Consider the following 17506-nt stretch of genomic DNA (forward strand, 5'->3'; position numbering starts at 1 on the left):
AGATATCCATTTGCTAAAGAGCACACACCTGCTATAATCAGACCGCTGAACTCTTAAGATGCATACAGAAGTCCTATGTACATTTTACTACAAAGTGTATACATATGTATCATGCATAGAATCACCATCTAGCGCTGCCTCGGTCCCAAAGCGGCTGCGGCCGTCCAAATATAACAGCTTTCCCCAAAACTGTCACTCTCCACGTGTGTTGGACTACAACCCCCAGAATCCCAGGAGCCAGGATGAAATATACAGTGCCTACAGGCTCATGAACAATAAACCTCACCAAAAAATCCAACAACTCAAACGCACACCGTGACGCTGGAACGAAAGACACTAAGTTTGAAACTCCTGAATAGGTAATGGCACAATGCTATCCACGTTTAGACAGGAGAAAGCCCTGCAATTTCTAGCGTTCCCCAGCCAGCTGGGAATTGTCGGACTTTTTTCTGTCTAAACATGCATAGGATTGCCCAAAGTGTGTGTGTGTGGTGGGGGGGGGGGGCGTAGCAAACGTACGGGCATCCATATATCCCGTTTCGCTGAACTTCATCAGGCGCTGCCATTGAATAACCAAAGTTCTTCCTCCCCGGGGCAGAAAAGGCACTCTCCACATGCCCAGAGGGGCCCTTCCTCGTTGCTGCTGCGTCCTCACACGTGCGGGGCTTTGCCCGGACGGCCGCGGCCGCTTTGGGACCGAGGCGGCGCTAGATGGTGCTGCGAGGCCTCCCGACGCCGAGAGGGCCGGCCGGGACCGCAGAGCGCCAGGCGAGGCGAGGCGGGCGAGGCGAGGCGAGGCGGAGGCCGCGCCAAGCCAGAGGCGGCTTCTTCCAGCAAAGCGCAAGTTTGACGCAAAGCAGCGCCGCCCCGGCCGGAGCCAGGCGCGCGCTGCAGGCGGAGGACGCGGGCAGCCGCTCCCGGAGCTCGCCGGCGAGGGGCGCGGGCCAGATCCGCCCGTCCCGGAGCACGTGGCCCCGCCGCGCTACCCCGCGACTGCTGCGGGGCAGAGCCGGCGAGGTAGCCCCCGCCCCGCTGGTCCTCCCGGGCAGTCCGGCTGGAGAGCCCGCGGGCCAGCGGGAGGAGGAGGCGCCGGGCGGCTCCCGCGAGGGAGAGGAAGGAAGTCCCGCCGCTGCCCGCCGGGCGCCGGCCAGCCTGCGGACCGCGGGAGCGGCCCCTGGCGGAGCTCGGCGGGCCCCGGCCGGGAGGAGCCCCTGGCCGCGGGACGCTCCCGAGGGCGGGGGAGGCTCGGGCGCCCCGCCCCGCCCCGCCCCGCCCCCCGCGGGAAGCGGCGGCGGTGGCGCCAGCCGCGCGCGCCCCGCCGCCCGCCTGCGGAGTTTGCGCCTGAGCGCGCGGAAGGGCGCTCCTCCGCCGCCTCGTCCTGCCCGCGCCCGGGAGGAGACGAGGATGGAGCTGCGCGTCCTGTGCGGAGGGCTCTACTGGCTGCTTCTGCCGCTCTCCCTCCTGGCTGGTAAGCGTGGGACGGGGGAGCCGCCGCCGCCGCCCGCGCGTGCCCGGTGTCGAGAGAGGCGCCCCTTCCAGAGCGGCGCGTCGGGAGGGGAGGGAGGGGAGGGGAGCGCGCGCTCTCTTCCAGAACCCATGTCGTGGGACGCAGCCTTCCCCGACCGGGCGCCCGCCAGATAGGCCGGACTGCAGCCCCCATGATCCGCAGCCTGGGGATTACGGGGGTTGTAGTTCAGCCCATCTGGAGTGCCCCGGGTTGGCGAAAGCTGGGCAATACCTTTGTTAGGCGAACTGAACGAGCGCAGAAAATGGGCAAGGAGATTTCGAGATCTCCTCCCGCGGAACTTCTCGCTGACTCAACGCTTGGGATCTTCAGGCGTCATGTCATTCATCTGGCGCCTGAGAAGCCCCGGTCCCCAGACCTGCTTACTCGGGAGCCAGGCCCTTTTTGTGTGTGGTTTTCTTTGGCAGACTGGGGAATCCCAGCTGGGGAGATCGCGGCACCTCCCGCTTAGCCTGCTGGGGGAGTCCGTGACTGAAGTGAGTCAGGTGCACAGGTCTCTCCCAAGTCCTGGCTTTGGGCAAGTCCCCCCCCCCCGCCTCTCTCAGCAGAATGCCCTGCCCCAAACCAGCGAGCTTGCGGGAGCGGCCTTTGGAAATGTGGTCAATGGCCTGCATAGCAATGAGGGGTTGGCTACATGACCTTTAAGGGACCCTTGCATTGTTTCATGTGAATTCTCTCCGGGGGCTTTATCCGCTTCCCTTCCCCTTTCTGGGCCCTGAGATACCTAACGAAAGAGGAAGCAACCGAGAGCCACTTCGTGGAGTTGCAGAATTCCTTGCTCATGACTGAGCGGCCCACGAGGGGATTTGGCTGTGAGTCACCTTGGGTGGGTTGGGGAGGAGAAGCAGCTACTGGTGCACTGGCCGCAATCCTGCTTTGGTCCTTGCGCGGCGTGAAAGCCGTCGGCTCTTTAGCTTGCAAGTAGCCCCGCCGCTCCCAGCGCCACCCTGCGAAACGTGTGTGTGCGCGCGCGCGCGTGTACCTTGTCCCGCTAATGAGGGGCGTTTGTACCGACAAGCAGGCGGGGAGAGAAGGCAGCGGTGTAATTTCCGTTTGTGCTTCCTTTTTGGCCACGCTGCTCTTTCAGTGGCCAGGTATTGTTTTGCCTTTGGACCAGTCCCGCCTGGGGTGAAGCAGGAAGGAATGTTCCAGGAAGAGTGTTTGAAGTGGTTCTTTTGTCCCCTGATAAAGTTTATTATTGTGGTGTTAACAGACTGCGTGTGTATGTATGCAGTGGAGCGAAAATGGCTAGAAGCACAATCAGCGTTGTGTTTTGCACAGTGGGGTGGTTTTCCCCGGACAGCCCCCCACCCATCTTTGCACCTACACACTGATTAGGGCTGAGCTGGCAGTGACTGACCAGGAAAGGGAGCTTGAGGTCATGGTGGAGGCCTGGTATGTGGCAGCTGTGAAAAGGGCGAATTCTAGGTTGGCACAGAAAATTAGGAAAGGCATAGAAACTAAAACTGCCCTTATACACATTTATGGTGCAACCACACTTGGAATACTGAGTGCAGTTCTGGTTGCTGCTTCTCCAGAAGGGCATTATAGAGCTGAAAATGGTGCAGAAAGCAGCAGCTTTGAAAGGATCAGGGGGCTGGAGCAACTCTCCCATGTGGGACGTTTTACAAAGTTTAGGGGTTCACTTAGAAAAAAAGGGCCGTAATGGTGAAGATGACAGAAGTTTATAAAATCATGCATGGTGTACACCACCCTCCCCCAGTCTGGTACCCTCCAGGGGCATTGGACTACAACTCTCATCATTCCTGGTTGGGAACAATGGGAGCTGTAGTCCAACACAGTTGGAGAGTGCCAGGTTGGGAAGGCTGGTGCAGAGAAAGTGGACATGTGAAGAGCTCCAAACTGGGGGAAAGGGCCTCTAAATGGCAAATGTGGTTCAATGGAAGCAAGTGTAAAGTGATGCATTTTGGGAAGAAAAATCCTAACTTCAAGTATAACCTGAAGGGATCTGAGCTAGTGGTGACCGACCAGGAAAGAGATCTTGGGGATGTGGTGGACAGCTCAATGAAAATGTCAACTCAGTGTGTGAAGAAGGCAAATTCCATGTTAGGCATAATTCAAAAAGGAATTGAGAATAAAACTGCCAATATCACACTGCCCTTATACAAACCTGTGGTGCGACCACACTTGGAATACTGTGTACAGTTCTGGTCACCGCCCCTAAAAAAGAATATTGTAGAGCTGGAAAAAGTGCAGAAAAAGGCAACCAAAATGATCAAGGGGCTGGACCAACTCCCCTATGAGGGAAGGTTACAACAGCTGAGATTGTTTAGCTTGGAAAAAAGGAGGGTAAGGGGAGACAGGATAGAGGTCTACAAAATTATGCACAGTTTGGAGAATGTGGAGAGGGTGTCATTTTTCTCCCTCACTCAAAATACTAGAACCCAAAGGGGTCATCCTATGAAGCTAATTGGTGGGAGATTCAGGACAGATAAAAGGAAGGACTTCTTCACACAGTGCAGAGTTAAACCATGGAATTCTCTACCACAGGATGTAGTGATGGCCACCAATTTGGATGGCTTTAAAAGGGGCTTAGACAAATTCCTGAAGGCTACCAGAGGCAGTGAGCCTGTGTACACCAGTTGCTGGGGAACACGGGTGGGAGGGTGCTGTTGCGCTCGTGCCCTGCCTGTGGGTTCCTGGTCGATAGCTAGTTGGCCACTGTGAACAGAATGCTGGTCTAGATGGACCCTTGTTCTGATCCAGCATAGCTCTTCTTATGTTCTTACGTTTTTCTTCCTCTCTCATAAAACTAGAACACAGGATCATCCAATGAAGCTAAATAGTGGGAGGGTCAGGGTGGATAGAAGGAAGGAGTTTTTCACATAGCACAGAGTTAAGCTATGGCTTTTGCCATCGCGAGATGTGGTGATGGTCACCAGCTTGGGTGGCTTTAAGTGGAGAGTAGGCATATGCATGGACCATAAGGCTGTCTATGGCTACTAGTCATGATGGCTGTATTCCCCCTCTAGGATCAGAGGCGCTATGCCTCTGAACACCAGGTGCTGGGGAACAACACCAGGAGAAGGCTGTTGCCATCATGTCCCGCTTGTGGGCTTCCCGCAGGCATCTGGTTGGCTACTTCTCATGTTCTTAATGTTCTGGAGCAAAGCTGATGGAGCGGGTTTCAGCATTGCTTTTCCAACTATGGAGAGTTAAAGCAAACCCATTTCTAAAGAGTGAAATAACTTTGCTTTCCTCGAGCAAATTGAGAGTGAATGAAATGTGGCAACAAGCAGAGATGTTTTGATGATGATAAACCAAACCCCCCCTAGTCTAAAGACCTGAGGCCAGCATCAGAAATGTCGAAATAATCAGCTCTCTGCATATCTGGCACCTACAAAAATGCCAAGGCTGACTCTTAGGAATTTGAAATATTTTTTCCAGCCTCACTTATGGGGCATGGTCTCAGGGGCGGGGCTCATTTCTCATCCAGAAGTGAATTACCAAAGTATGACAAGGTGCTGAATCAAAATGATGAATCCTTCCTTTTTGACGAAGGTTTTCCATCATCACAACTGCAAGGCACTGTGCAACAGATCATCCCCAAACCCCACCCCTCCCAATCTTCCATTCATCACCTTTCTCTGCTAGTTTAAACAACCAAGAGTCTTGTGACACCTTAAAGACAAACAGATTTATTCTGGCAGGAGCTTCCGTAGACTCGAGCTCACTTCACCAGATGCATGGAGTACTATGGAGAGTTTCAGGTTGGGTGGAATAGGGGAGGATCCTTGCCTTTTATAAAATAACATCACTGTTTTGCTGTGTACAAAACGCTTTACAACTCTGTTAAGGAGCTGTGTTTTGCCAGGCTATTTCAAATGGAAGCTCCAATCTTGGTGGCAGTGGAACAGTAGCTGAATTGTGTGAGTAACTGCACTGAAGTACATGGGGCGACTCCTTGTATATGGGCGCTTGCAGGAGTGGGGCCTTGCGGTGTCCTGCAGAGGTCACTTATTTTTTTTAAGGTGGTCTGTTTTGTGTGTTATGATCTCTTCTCTCCACCTGCCCGTTTGTTTAGAAGTACATTGCATGGACCTAAGGAGAGCCTTCCTCAGGTGACAGCTGTTGTTGAAACAAGACACTGCAAGTGTTCTTAGGTGCTTCTTGTTCCATGTCGTGGTTCCGAATGTGCAACGTTCGGCTTTTTCTCTGTTCCATGGATCTCTCTTGTAGTTCTCTTGGCTCCTCCTGGTGCATCAGCTGGCTGTCAAAATGTTGATGTGAAGAGATCCAGGACTTCCCCCTCGTTCCTTCGCACCCCAGAAGGGCCTGTGTTTGAAAAGCCATGTACACATCTAGCCAGCCAGTTATACACAAATATTTAAAGAACAAGCAACACCCTCCTCATCCCTGTGCTGTTGCAAAGGTAAACTCTGGAATGACTCTTGGTGCAAAAGCCTAGCAGCAGCTAGGAAAGAGAAGGGTTGGTGTTGTGGAGAGACATGAAGGGAGGGTCTGTGTCCCTCCAGAATTGTCCTGCCCATGAAGTTTTGGACGGAGAGAATCGGGCAGCTGTTAGAGAGTCATATCTTAGATTGATGGTGGACTTGCTGTGCTCCCTCTGAGTGCAATTCTAATTTGCTGTGGATTTTTTGAGGGGTAATTCATTCATTCTGGCTACAGGAAGCATTCTTCTTTAAGTTGGAAATTTGTTATGTGGGCATACTGGAGACAGAGGGCCTGAGCTTCTCCCCACACCCTGCTACGCACACTTGCAAAGCACATCGCTAATAGGCTGGGCTTTGCTACTAGCTGAGCAGCTTATTTTAAAACAGCACTTTGTTAAAAACGCACACACACACACACGCACGCTTTTGCACTTAAATCTGGCCTGGCTGCTGGTGGGTTGTGTTTGCCTGCCTGCTGAGTTTTGAGAAGAGTGGCATTTCCATCCCAGTTCGAAGCAAGCTAATTCTGTATTGGCATGTGCAAGTGTGTAACTGAGCCCTGCCTTAAAGGGCCTGCACACAGGATGAATGCACTTGCTCTTTGCTTCGGGACGAAATGTCTGAGCTCTGCAGGGAGATATGTAGGACAGAGCTGGCCAACTTCTGTTCTCTCAGAGGTTACTCTATTCTGCAGACAGTGGGCTGGGACCTCTCTGCTTCATCATAGAAGTTTACAAAATCTGGCAGACAGGGTTTCACAGCTATGGAACACATGTGGTGAGGAAGGGCATTACGCGCCAGTATTGAACATTTGACAGGCTGGATTCAAAGGGGACATGCAACACTCATGTGCCAAATCTCCATTTCTTACAACTTGGGTCAGTAAGGCCAGAGGAACAGGCTTCGTGGGCCAGGCCTAAGATATAAAATAGGTTTTTCTCTCTCTCTCCCCCCACCCCCAGCTTTTTGTTACCTTGCAGTCCTGGAAAGCCACCTCGCTGTGCAGCCTTTGAGTTTTAGCCAGGTGAAATCAATAAAGCATCTGCCTTGGAACCAGCAGGGATGGTGTGGGACTGGGAAGGCATCTTTGATGATGGCTTAAGGAGGACACTGGCAAGGACCAGATATTCTGTGTTAGCTCTAGCACAAAACTGTTGACCTCAGCAGACCTTGGTCCCTTGGCAGCTGCTTGGCTGCGTTGCATCTGGTGATGAGTCATGAAAATCCTGTCCTGTGCTTGCAAAAAAGGACACCAGAATCACCTAGTGCAGGGGTGCAGAACTGCTCTCGGCCCAGGGCTGAATTCCATTTCAGAGAAGCGCTTGGGGGACTGCATTCCAATGATGGACAGGGCCAAAGGCAAGGAGGGTGGAGCCAAAAATACCAGCATGTTTTAGTGTAAAGCTAGTAGTGACAGTCATTAAGCTTCAGGAAAAGCATTTCAGTTTTTTAGAATGAGGAAGAAATCCCACAAAATCCAGGAAATCACCAAAAGATCGATGGTTGGGAGAAAATGGGTGGAGCCAGGGGAAGGGGCGTGGGCATCTGGTGAACTCAGGCAGGCCGGATTTGGCCTGTGGCCCTGAGGTTTAACACCCCTGGCTTGTCAGGCCACGTGTGTGTGTGGGGGGGGTGTTGGTGGTGGTAGTAGTGGAAATCCCCTAGCAGCCAGGCTCTCTTGGGCTCACTGGGGATGCCAGTGAGCAGTTTCCTTTTTCAGCTGGCAGCAAGAGGGGTGTGTGCAGCTCCTCCACCAGCCTGGCACCCTGAGGACAGAGAGCAATGCTTGCAGGCCAACAGGCTGCGCGTGGCATCCCCTGCGACAAGGCTCCTTGGCTGAGAGGGGGGGATGACTGACTGACAATGCAATTCTGACCGATTTCATTTCTGGCCCCTTTTGCTGCCACCCTGCTGCTGCACCTCCTTTTTTCCCCCTAGGTGGCTGCAGGAACTGACTGAGCAGTCATACTGTCATTTCATTTGTGGTAACGCCAGACCGCCACGGGTGGGAAAGAGAATTTGCAAGCCACAGGAGAAGCAGAGGGACTTTCTGTGTGGTTAGCATTAGCCTCCCAAAGATGAATTCCTTGACTGACAAAATATGCCTTTTTCCCTTTCTTTCTTAAAGAGGTACCGAGTTTCTGTTTGTTCCCGCTCGTGCACGTCTGTGTGTGTCTCTCTCTCCCCCTCCCAGTGGTGACTCATGGAGTCTGCAGGATGTGAGAAGTTTAATTATAACTGCCTGCGTACGCTGCAGTGAGTTCTTCTGGTACAAGCCCTACTTTTCTGGGCACTGCTCTCAAAAGGAAACTGCTACGGGGAATAGTGACTGAATTGATGTCATTCACTAGCTACAAGATCATTTATTCATTTATTTGTATGGTGTTATCTATAGACATGGCACTTTACAAAGAGCAAGGGTGACATGTCCCTGCCCCAAGGGGCTTACAATCTAGGTTCAAATGCCACACATCCTATTTCCTGAGCAGGGAAACTACAGTACCACCAATTCTTGAACTCCTGTTCAAAGCACCATGGGGGTTTAAAGAAGGGTCACTTATGCCATTTAAAGCTAGGGTTTCAAGAGATACAGATGCCTATTTGCCACTGGCTTCGCATGGATTTGCATAGCCCTTAGTTTGATCTGGTGAAGTTTTCAAAGAAATGTACACAGCTATCAGGGTTGGACCTCGTCTGAATGAAGTCACGCCTGCTGGCCCCCCTTGGCATGGGCACTCCCGTGGTGCTGCTTTATAGCCCCCTCAGAGGCCTTGCCATACATACCCCTAAATGTGTTCTGCCCCACAGCGGAGGGGAGGGCCAGGCCCATCGCTCTGCCCCTTGGCTTACGAATCTCCCCGGCTTCGAACTGTGTGAGCTGCAAAGCTAGGTGCTGGTTAGGGAAGTCTGCGCCCAGAGGCTGAAGGCGTTACTACAGGCTTCAGTCACATGGACACATGTGAATGTGTTTTAAAAACAAAATCACTTCGAGGTGCACACCCCCAGGGTCCCTTCAGTATGCATGCCATGTTTCGGGTGTCTAAGTTTCATGGTCTTTGTGCTATGGCACTGACAGACAGACATGTATCCTCTTTTATTACTATATATACCATTATGTATGCATGTTCACTGAGCATTAAAATGCCTAACCTTGCCCTCCAATCCTGCAGTGTCCTGTTATTCTTCAGGCCTTGTTTAGCATGCAGGCTTCTATGCTAATGTTGAACATGGATCATGCACAAGATTCAGCAGTGGCTACTTGCTTGTTCACCTGTGATGATTTGTAAAAACAGAGAAGCAATCTACGTATGCTCAAAGGGGCTGTTGTTACTCCTTCTCTTCCAGTGCTGTGGCATTCATATCAGGTTCTGGGACTGAGCTCTGATAAAGCCGAGTCTCTGATTGTGCACCTTGCATTCCTAGCTATTCAGAAAGGTGCGTGCGCACGAAGGAGAGTAAGAGTGTACGTGTCTTGCTATGTCTGGCGACATAACTCATCTCTTTAGGCCTCAGCTCTGCCTCTCTGTCTCTCCCTTGCAACATGTCTGTCCTGCTGAGCTGGTGTTCTTGGTTTCACTTCGCTGGATTCCCTCCTTCTTTTTTTCCATGCCCCTCCTCCTGCCACCTGATCAGCTGCTGGAATTGTCCGAAGGTCTCCTTTAGCCAGTTGCGGTGCTGTAATGGTTGAATTAAAAGGTCCCACAACTGGAGTCTATTTCAGAGACACATGCTCAAACTAGGAACCAAAATGTGTGTGTATGTGTGTGTGTGTTGGGCAAAGCTGGGGTTACTCAGTGAAGAAACAGATGCACACTGTACATGCACAATGGCATTTCAGGTTTTTAAATAATTTTTTTTTAAAGAATTAATTAGCTTGGCTTTTAACAGTTTATTCAGCAGCAGTTTTACCCTATTCAGATGTTAAGATGGTGCCTATTTTAGGGTTCCAGAGGAAAAGAGACAGATTCTCTTAGACTGCAATCCTATACACGCTTACCTGGAAAGAAGTCCCATTGAACTTCTGTGTAGATATAGACAGGATTGTGCTGTTAAGCATGAAAACACGCAATTTGACAAATAAATGCAATTAGTTTTTTCATGACATCTGGGCAAAATATTCCCCTGGTACACTTAAGGTATGATGCTATGCATGTTTAGACAGAAAAAAGCCCTACAGCTCCCAGCATTCCAAGCCAGCCGTGCTGGCTGGGGAGTTCTGGGAGTCGTAGGACTTTTTTCTGTCTAAACATGCATAGCATTGCACCCTTAATGCAGAGAGCTAAAATGCCTCTGAATATAAACAAATTCAAGGCCCATCAGTATTGTAGAAGATCATGCTTTAGAAGCTGCATTGACATCGATTTTTTGTGGGCACTGTCAGCTTTGGTTGCCCTGGATCTTAGTGTGTGTGTGTGTGTGTGTGTGTGAGAGAGAGAGAGAGAGAGAGAGAGAGACATAGCTTTTTTTTACCTAGAAAGGCGAACTTGCTACGTGCTTTAGATGCTAACAAAAAGGAACAATTATCCTTTGAAGTTTCATTTTTTATCAAACCTGGGGCTAAGAGGAGGGGTGTCTGTATGGCTTATGTCAGACCCTTGAAAAGAAAGCTGCAGCGTGTGCTGCTCTCAGTCCCACTGAATAATCAGGGGTTCAGGCGGCAATTTATGATTAAGGCTTGCAGCTCTGTGTTCACACAATCTAGGGCTGATCCCCAGAACTGACAAGATCAGTACTGAAGCTCAGCCCCACCGGATCAAACCAAGCTTTGGCCTAGTGACAAAACAGTCTAGCACAGCATAGGCATTGTGACCCAGGACTTCCTGATCAAAGCGTTTACCTGCCTCTTTGTTCCTTGTTTAGCATCTGCAACTTTGTGTTCTATTAAAGTTCTGGGCAGGAGAATCTGGATTTGTAGCTACACACACTTGGTTATGTTCTCAGTGCCTGCCAATCCACTTTCCCCCAGGAAAGCCCTGTATTTGCTCTCCCGTTTGACTGTCTAAGCGGCCATGTCGGTTTTAGCAATGTGGTGTAGTAGTTAGAGAGTTGGACTCCCACTGGGGAGTTTGGGGTTTAAATCCCCCAGTCAGCCATAAAAGTCATTGGGTGACCCTGGGCCTGCCTGTCTGTCTCTCTTTCTTTGTTGTTCTCTTCCTAACCTACCTCACAGGGCTCTTGTGAGGGCAGAATGGGGAAATGAAGGGAACCAGGTTTGCTGCCCTCAAGTCCTTGGATGAGCAGTGGGATAAAGATAGAAGAGATGGCCCTCACAGTACAAGAAATGCAGCGCAAATGAAGTGACGCCTTCTGTTCCATTCTGCCAGGAGTTCAAAATGCTAGGAGTGAGGTCTGAGTTAGGCACCAGAATGCAAGAAGCAGCCTTATAGCGTTTGTCCATCCAGACCAGTACTGCCTGATCCAGTCTGCTGGCTGGGGATGATGGTAGTTGTAGTCTAGCCCATCTGGAGGGGAAGACTGGCTTGGGGAAGATTAGTCTGTTCTGATGGGCAACAGCACTGCAGGAGCTGAGGCAGAGAAGGGGCTTCACCGTCACCTTCTGCTTGATCCTTTTTACCTGGAGATGCCGGGCTGGAACCTTGGCCTCCTGCAGAAAGAGCATCTGTTCTGCCATTGAGCTGTGGCCTCTTCCCTATAGCATTAGAACCCCTTTTAGGTCCACGTGTTGAAAGCAGCCCTTTAACTTCGTTTCTGTGGTTTTCTCTGATGCCATATCTCTGCAGCTGGGTTGAGATAAAAGAACGATATAGAGCAATGAGGTCCCTGCTTGTCTTAAGCCTGTCTGTGAGAGCAGTCTGCATCACCCAGGTACAGGATGCCTGCTGGCTTTCTCGATATCCGGTGTGCCGCTTTCTATGAATTTGCTGCAGTTCGATTTAGCACAGCCAACCTTGATCAGCTCCGTCAGCACGATTTGTGGCAGGATGGCGGTGATAGGGGCAGCATAAGGATTTCCGCTGGTCTTGATTCTAGAGCTGTTCTGTTGTTGCGTTGAAGTCTTAATTTCAGTTGCAAGAATGGATGGAGAAGCAAGCAAGCAGAAAATCATCAGGATCTTTCAGAGATCTTAGCTTTTACATTGCTTTCTGTTCTCTGTGCATGTCACGCAGCGGCCGGGTATCCTGGATGCTGCCGGGGGGGGGGGGAGCAAATTATTGTGACCCCTGGTGGATGATGCTGTGAGAGGGATCCTGCCTTCATCAGGTGGTAGTAAATAACCTACTTCACAGGGCTGTTGTGAGGACAGAATGGGGGAATGAAGGGAACCCTGTGTGCTGCCCTCGACTCCTTAGGTGAACAGCGGGATAAAGTTGTAACAGATGGCCCTCACGGAACCAGAAACGCAGCGCAAATGAAGTGACGCCTTCTGTTCCGTTCTGCCAGGAGTTCCAGATGCCGGGAGTGAGGTCTGAGCTAGGCACTGGAATGCAAGAAGCACATTATATCGTTTTTCCATCCAGACTAGTACTGCCTATGCCAGTCTGCTGGCTGGGGATGATGATAGTTGTAGTCTAGCCCATCTGAAGGGTGCTGGCTTTGGGAAGATTGGTCAGTTCTGATGAGCAGCAGGGATTTTCTCTGCCACACCCTACCACTAAAACCCTGCATTAGCTGCAGTGGGAGTTTCCTGAGTCATTTCCCCAGTGAAAGGAAGGGACCCGTAGTCAGGAAAATGTGAATCGCCCCTTTCCTTTCTCTCTGCCTGGATGGCGGTTCTTGGGCATCCTGTGCCCGCAGTGATGCCGCCTCTTACTAGTGTAACTAGAGAGAGAGCTGTGCAGCAGCTAAGACACTGAGCTGTGAACCAGCAAGTCCTTGATTCGAATCTCAGTGGCCTTGGGCAAGATGGCCTCAACCTCCACTGCAACACGGAGATGACCTATGCTACAAGCATGCTGTTAAGATTACTGACATAATGTACACGTACAACAACAACTTGTTATTTTTATGGAGACAATGATTCCTCCGTATATGAACAATAACATTAACGCAGCAATCAAGGACCTCTGTCGCCGGAGGTGCTATACATGGTTTGTTGGTGGAGCACATCATGCTTTCGGTGCGGAAGGCCCCAGGTTCAAGCTTTGGCATCTCCAGGTAGAAAGGATCAGGTTGCAGGTGATGGGAAACGGTGCCAGTTCCAGCCTTCCGAGGACCCTTGGGATATTGTTTGGATGTATGTCTGTGTGCGTCTGCTCTGTTTATCTCTGTGTAGCTAAACTGTTTGTATATTATGCATAATACTGTATTTTTAAAGATTTTTACTCTGTGTAAACCGCCCAGACAGCCTTGGCTATTGGAAGGTATAGAAATGTAATGAATGAAATGAAAGACACCTCCATGAGCCCCCTCCCTCAGTGAATCTACCTTGCCACCACCATTGTCATTAGGGGTTGTTGCACCTTATTCTCTTCCGTCTTATTGCTACCGCTCGTTTGCTTGGGAGCTCTTGCCAGTGGGCCCCTGCTGGGCTGTGGGCCCTTGGCAGGTGCCTGGCCATGCCCACCCTTGACACCAGCCCTGACAGGAAAGACCTTTTTCTGCTTGAAACCTTGGAGGACTGCTGCCAGTCTTCCTTATTTCTTCATGACATTTGTATGCTGCAGGTTCTCTGGGTGGCTTGCAATAACCATTAAAACAAACACCTACAAACTTTATAATACCATGAAATTTAATTGTGGCATGAAATCTAATTACAGCGTAAAACTAGCACTAGATGATAAAATCAATTAGAATCATGGCAGCCCCCAAATATCACAAATTTTAAAACTCCAGGAACATCCCAGATATCTACAAATCAGTCCACGGAGACAATAGCTAAATGGACAAACAGTCTGACCTGATGTAAGCCAGCTTCCAGAGTTCCTAAGTTAGTGTGGTGTAGTGGTTAGAGTGTTGGACTGGGGCTCTGGAGATCTGTGTTCTAGTCCGCACTCAACCATGAAGCTCACTGGGTGATTTTGTGTCAGTCACTGACTCTCAGCCTAACCTACCTCGCAGGGTTGTTGTGAGGATAAAATGGAGAGGAGGAGGATCATGTACACCGTTTGGGCTCCTTGGAGGAAAGTCGGGCTATAAATGTAACAAATAAATAAATCCAATATTGAAACAACAGCAAAAAAGTGTTGCTCTACTGACAAAAAAGACATTGAGCCAACTGCCCAACTTCTCCCACCTCTCCCACCTTCTCCCTCTCCCAACTCAGTGTTTTGGGAATGTTACTTATCTTTTGTGATTAGCCACGTCTCTCATGGCAGCCGTTTTGTGGTAGTGCCCAGGACAGTTTCTGAAATTGCCAGATGTGCCCACAGGCATCCCAAGAGATGGCCTATCCCTGCATGAGGGGAAGACTTTGTCCCAGCACTGTCCTGGCTGGTGGCTCTGAAGTCAGTGGAGCAGTGAATCTGCTCCAGGTTTCAGTCAGAACTCTAAAGAAGCTCTCCAAGGTGCTCTGCAGGCTTCTTTGCTCTATACCTTGGAGAGCTCCTTCAGAGTTATGACTGGTTCTGACTGAAACCTGCAGCGGATTCACTGCCCCACTGGCATCGGAACCAGCCCCCACTGAGGTTCTCCATCTAATCGGAGCCTGCATCCCACCTTCCCTGCTGGCACTAATTCTTTCCGGTGCAGTAATGGCCCTGCTTCACAGGGAAAGCATGACATGGGCTTGTGATGCGGCGGTCACTCCGTTCAGTAAGTTTCGGTGAACTAGTTGAATGCATTTTAATCTGTCTCTTAAGTCGGCAAACATTTGCATATGATTAAAACAACAGTACTGAAGAAATAAGGCAAACGGGTAGGGTGTGTGTGTGTGTGTGTGTGTGTGTGTGTGTAAATTCCATTGAACTCGATGGGTTTTACTTCTGAGTAGATATGAATTGGATTGCAATGCTGATGTTCTCTTTTTCATGTACATTCTTATGCTTATTTTGTGTTTACCTGTGTATCTATCTGGCCTTAAAGGTTAGGATAAATATTAATACAAAAGGAAGATGCATTCCCTCCTTTGTGCAGGTGAAGAAAGAATACCTCTTTTTAAAGATGGCACCTGCCAGTTTATAAGTTCTTATATTAAAAACAGCCATTACATCAATGCAAGGCCTAGTTTGCAAGCACCCGGGTGCTGCCACAGACGCTTGGCTGTTCGTTGCCCCTTGCATTGATCTTGATGGCTTTCCTGTAACAGTTCCCTCAGTAGTTTCAAGCTGCCCTCTGCAAAGTCCACTGGCCCTGGTCTCCTCCGCTCTTGGTTACTCTGGGGTCTCTTTGTCCTCTCCCCGACTTCACCCTGAGACCATTAGTGGATGCCTGCATCTCAAAATTGGATTAATTTTCCATAAAAACAGGATGCAGTGGGTGAAATGGCCTCTGCGATTATTTTTTTTTTCCAGTAAGCGGTAATCTAGACACTGCCCTTGCCTTTCTTCTTTTCTCTTCTAGGGATATTGCTGGCTTGGCATGGGGAGATTTTTTTTTCTTAATGTTATCCCGCGGGAGCAGAGAGCACTCTGTCCTTCTTTTAATTAGCGCCAAATTGGTTTTTCATCTGGATAGTAAAAGGGAATTGCAGCCTCTGTATAGATTTCTCAAGCGAGGTGTGCTGGGAGAGGAGCAGAGTGGCAGCGTCCCGTGCGTTTGCTCAGTTGTCACAAGCTGAGCACTCTGTTGGCCCAGGAGGTGTAGGAGCGCTTCAAGTCAGTCTCTCTCTCTCTCTCTCTCTCTCTCTCACGCACGCACACACAGCAGACCGTCTTGCCCACACCTCAAAGAACAAACAGGGTTTGGGCAGGGCAGGCTCCTTGCTAGAGGGGAGGGACGCCAAAGCATTCCTGGTCCTTTGAACATACGATTGAGGCATGCATTGCCTCCACCACATCCCAAAGACAGTTGATTCGTTTGTTTATTTAAAGCATTTTTATCCTGTTCCTCAGCCAAAAAAGGCTCCTGGTAGTGGCTTACATGTAATCAGTTAAACGAGACAGTCCCTTACCATCTAACATGAGACAGCATGCAAGGAAAAGCAAATGGGGAGGGAAAAAGAGAAAACAAAACAGTCTTTCAGCAGGGCTGGTGGGATGTCCCTGCTTCCCCCGTTCGTCTCCCTCAGTACAGCCTGCTGGAATGGCTGCCGCGGGTTGTCCTCTCCTCCAAATGTGTTTTCTCATGCCGTCTTGTTCTGCATGGGTGACTTGGGCCAAGGGTCTTGCAAAATAGCAGATGGGGTGGTCAGCCTGTATCTGGGCAGTGCCATGTGAGCCTGCAGGTGGGAGGCTTGCAGCCATGGGGTCTGGTGTCTCTGATGTCAGTGGGGCAAAAGCACCTTGGAGAGCTCCTTTAGAGTTCTGACTGGTTCTGACTGAAATCTGGAGTGGATTCACTGCCTCAGTGGCATTGGAGCCACCAGCCTCCACTGACTCACAGGATGGGAATGCTTGTCCATACAAGTCAGTATTCCCTGCCTACAGAAAAATAGCATTTGAGGAAGAAAACGAGGGCTAGACTCTACTTAAGAACATAAGAAGAGCCCTGAGGCTGGATCACACCATCTAGTCCAGCATTCTGTTCCCACAGTGGCTAACCAGCTGTTGCCTGGGAACCCACAAGCAGGGCATGAGCGCAACAGCACTCTCCCGCCCATGCCCCCAGCAACTGGTGTACACAGGCTCACTGCCTCTGGTACTGGAGGTCGCACACAGCCATCAGGACTAGTAGCCATTGACAGCCTTTTCCTCCAGGAATTTGTCCAACCCCCTTTTAAAGCCATCCAAATTGATGGCCATCACTACATCTTGTGGTAGCGAGTTCCATAGTTTAACTGTGCACTGTGTGAAGTCCTTCCTTTTATCTGTCCTGAATCTCCTACCAATCAGCTTCATAGGATGATCCTGGGTTCTAGTATTTTGAGGGAAGGAGAAAAATGTCTCCCTCTCCACATTCTCCACACCAAGCATCATTTTGTAGACCTTTATCATATCTCCCCTTATCCTCCTGGAATGCTGCTTTGAAATGTGTAGGGAATGTCAGGGAGCTGGGACCTTTCTGTTAATCTTCTGTGTCTTATTACGCTATGTATTTTTACTGAGCGGTGAGAATTTCCCAGGCTGCAGCACTTATCTGGGTTTGGTCCCCTTTGGAAGGAGGTCCGTGGGGGCTCATTGTCATTTTGCAGTATGATGTGTTTACTTACAAATATGGAGACTGCGCATAGGTGGGGAGACTGCGCATAGGTGGGGAGGCATGGCTTCCCAGACCACCGAAGCCCACTGCTGCCACATCAGATCTCCAGGGTGACCTGAGATGCCTTCAGAGCCCAAACGCAGCGCCCTGTGTCTCTCTCAGGCTCACGCAAGCTGTACGCTGTTCTTCTCACACACAGACACCTAGATTACAACAGCTGAGGGCAGGGGGAAGCCTGTCTTTTGCCTCCTTTCAGGTATTTTCTAGCCATTCAGAAAACACAAGGGAAATGGAGTTGAGCCTCTTTCAGCTGGAGGGCCAAATTCCTTTTTGGAGAAGCTCTCTGGGGGAGGTGCATTCCAGTGGAAGG

The 17506-nt window shown here is 50.3% G+C and overlaps 1 protein-coding gene across 1 annotated transcript in view; it reads left to right on the forward strand.

Annotated features, from left to right (window-relative positions):
• The first annotated feature begins 964 nt into the window (after positions 1–964).
• The window catches only part of PIEZO1 (piezo type mechanosensitive ion channel component 1 (Er blood group)), a 144087-nt gene continuing 127545 nt past the window's right edge, over positions 965–17506 (forward strand). The window contains exon 1 of the mRNA XM_084812771.1: positions 965–1468. Coding sequence (XP_084668897.1) covers positions 1405–1468 — 64 coding nt within the window. The 5' untranslated portion in view covers positions 965–1404. The remainder of the gene's footprint in view (positions 1469–17506) is intronic.

This window comes from Heloderma suspectum, chromosome 8 (genome assembly GCF_057233095.1).
Source record: "Heloderma suspectum isolate Gila_16-S chromosome 8, 16-S_ref, whole genome shotgun sequence".
Taxonomy (NCBI): domain Eukaryota; kingdom Metazoa; phylum Chordata; class Lepidosauria; order Squamata; family Helodermatidae; genus Heloderma; species Heloderma suspectum.